Source organism: Poecilia formosa, unplaced genomic scaffold (genome assembly GCF_000485575.1).
Source record: "Poecilia formosa unplaced genomic scaffold, Poecilia_formosa-5.1.2 Scaffold1741, whole genome shotgun sequence".
NCBI lineage: Eukaryota > Metazoa > Chordata > Actinopteri > Cyprinodontiformes > Poeciliidae > Poecilia > Poecilia formosa.
In genome coordinates, this window is record NW_006801680.1 from 1 (window position 1) to 859 (window position 859).

Here is an 859-nt window from a genome sequence, read left to right on the forward strand (position 1 = left end):
GTCTGCTGTCACAGAGTCACTGAGGAGAGACCAGTGCTCCCAGTCCTGACCTGCCTCTCTGAGACTCTGATACTGGCTTTAATCTGTCACTGCTCTCACTCTTTCTCTGCTGATTCTTCTCTATTTTCACTGAGTCATGTTTGCTTTGTCATGTTGGTCACTGTTCAGATAATAAATATTTACTCATCAACTTCTGGTGTCCATCTGCTTATTTATTGACCATTAAATCTGTTTATTTGGTCCCACTGTTTTTTCTTTGCCTTTTGTTGTTTTTAGACATTATGCATCAGCAGATTTGGATGAAACCCTGCAAATTAAAATATTCTGCATTCAATATTATATTTTTCAAACAGAGGTTTAGAGCTATACAAGAATAAAATTGCCAAGATATTACCATGAACATAAATCAGAGGTCTATAAAATCACATATTGTTAACAAGCTAGACCAATACAATTATCTGAAAAATATTTTAAATAAATATTGTTTAAATTCTGTTTATTTTTATTAATTTTTTGACCACATAGCTATTATATTTTTATTATTATTTTGTCTCATATTACATCAAACACTGAAAATTAAATAGCTACATTGTAGCATGTATATATGAGTAAATGAACAAATAAATGTATAAATGATCAAATAAATACATTTCTGGAAATGTTCAGTGTTTCAGTTTCCTTTCAGCTGTTGAGTCGGATCAGTTCCTCTCCAGCTGAGGGAGGTTTTTGTACGACGTTCTATCACTGTGTGAACGGTGTGTCATAACCCTGCTGACAGTAATAAACTCCTGAATCTTCAGCCTGAACTCCACTGATGGTCAGAGTGAAATCAGAACCAGATCCACTTCCACTGAAACGA

At 34.1% G+C, this 859-nt stretch overlaps 1 gene segment (V, D, J or C); it reads right to left on the reverse strand.

Annotated features, from left to right (window-relative positions):
• Positions 1–624: 624 nt before the first annotated feature.
• LOC103132971 (Ig kappa chain V region 3381-like) overlaps positions 625–859 on the reverse strand; it is a 2,482-nt gene continuing 2,247 nt past the window's right edge. The window contains 1 exon segment of the V gene segment in view: positions 625–836. Within this exon segment, the coding sequence occupies positions 742–836 (95 nt within the window).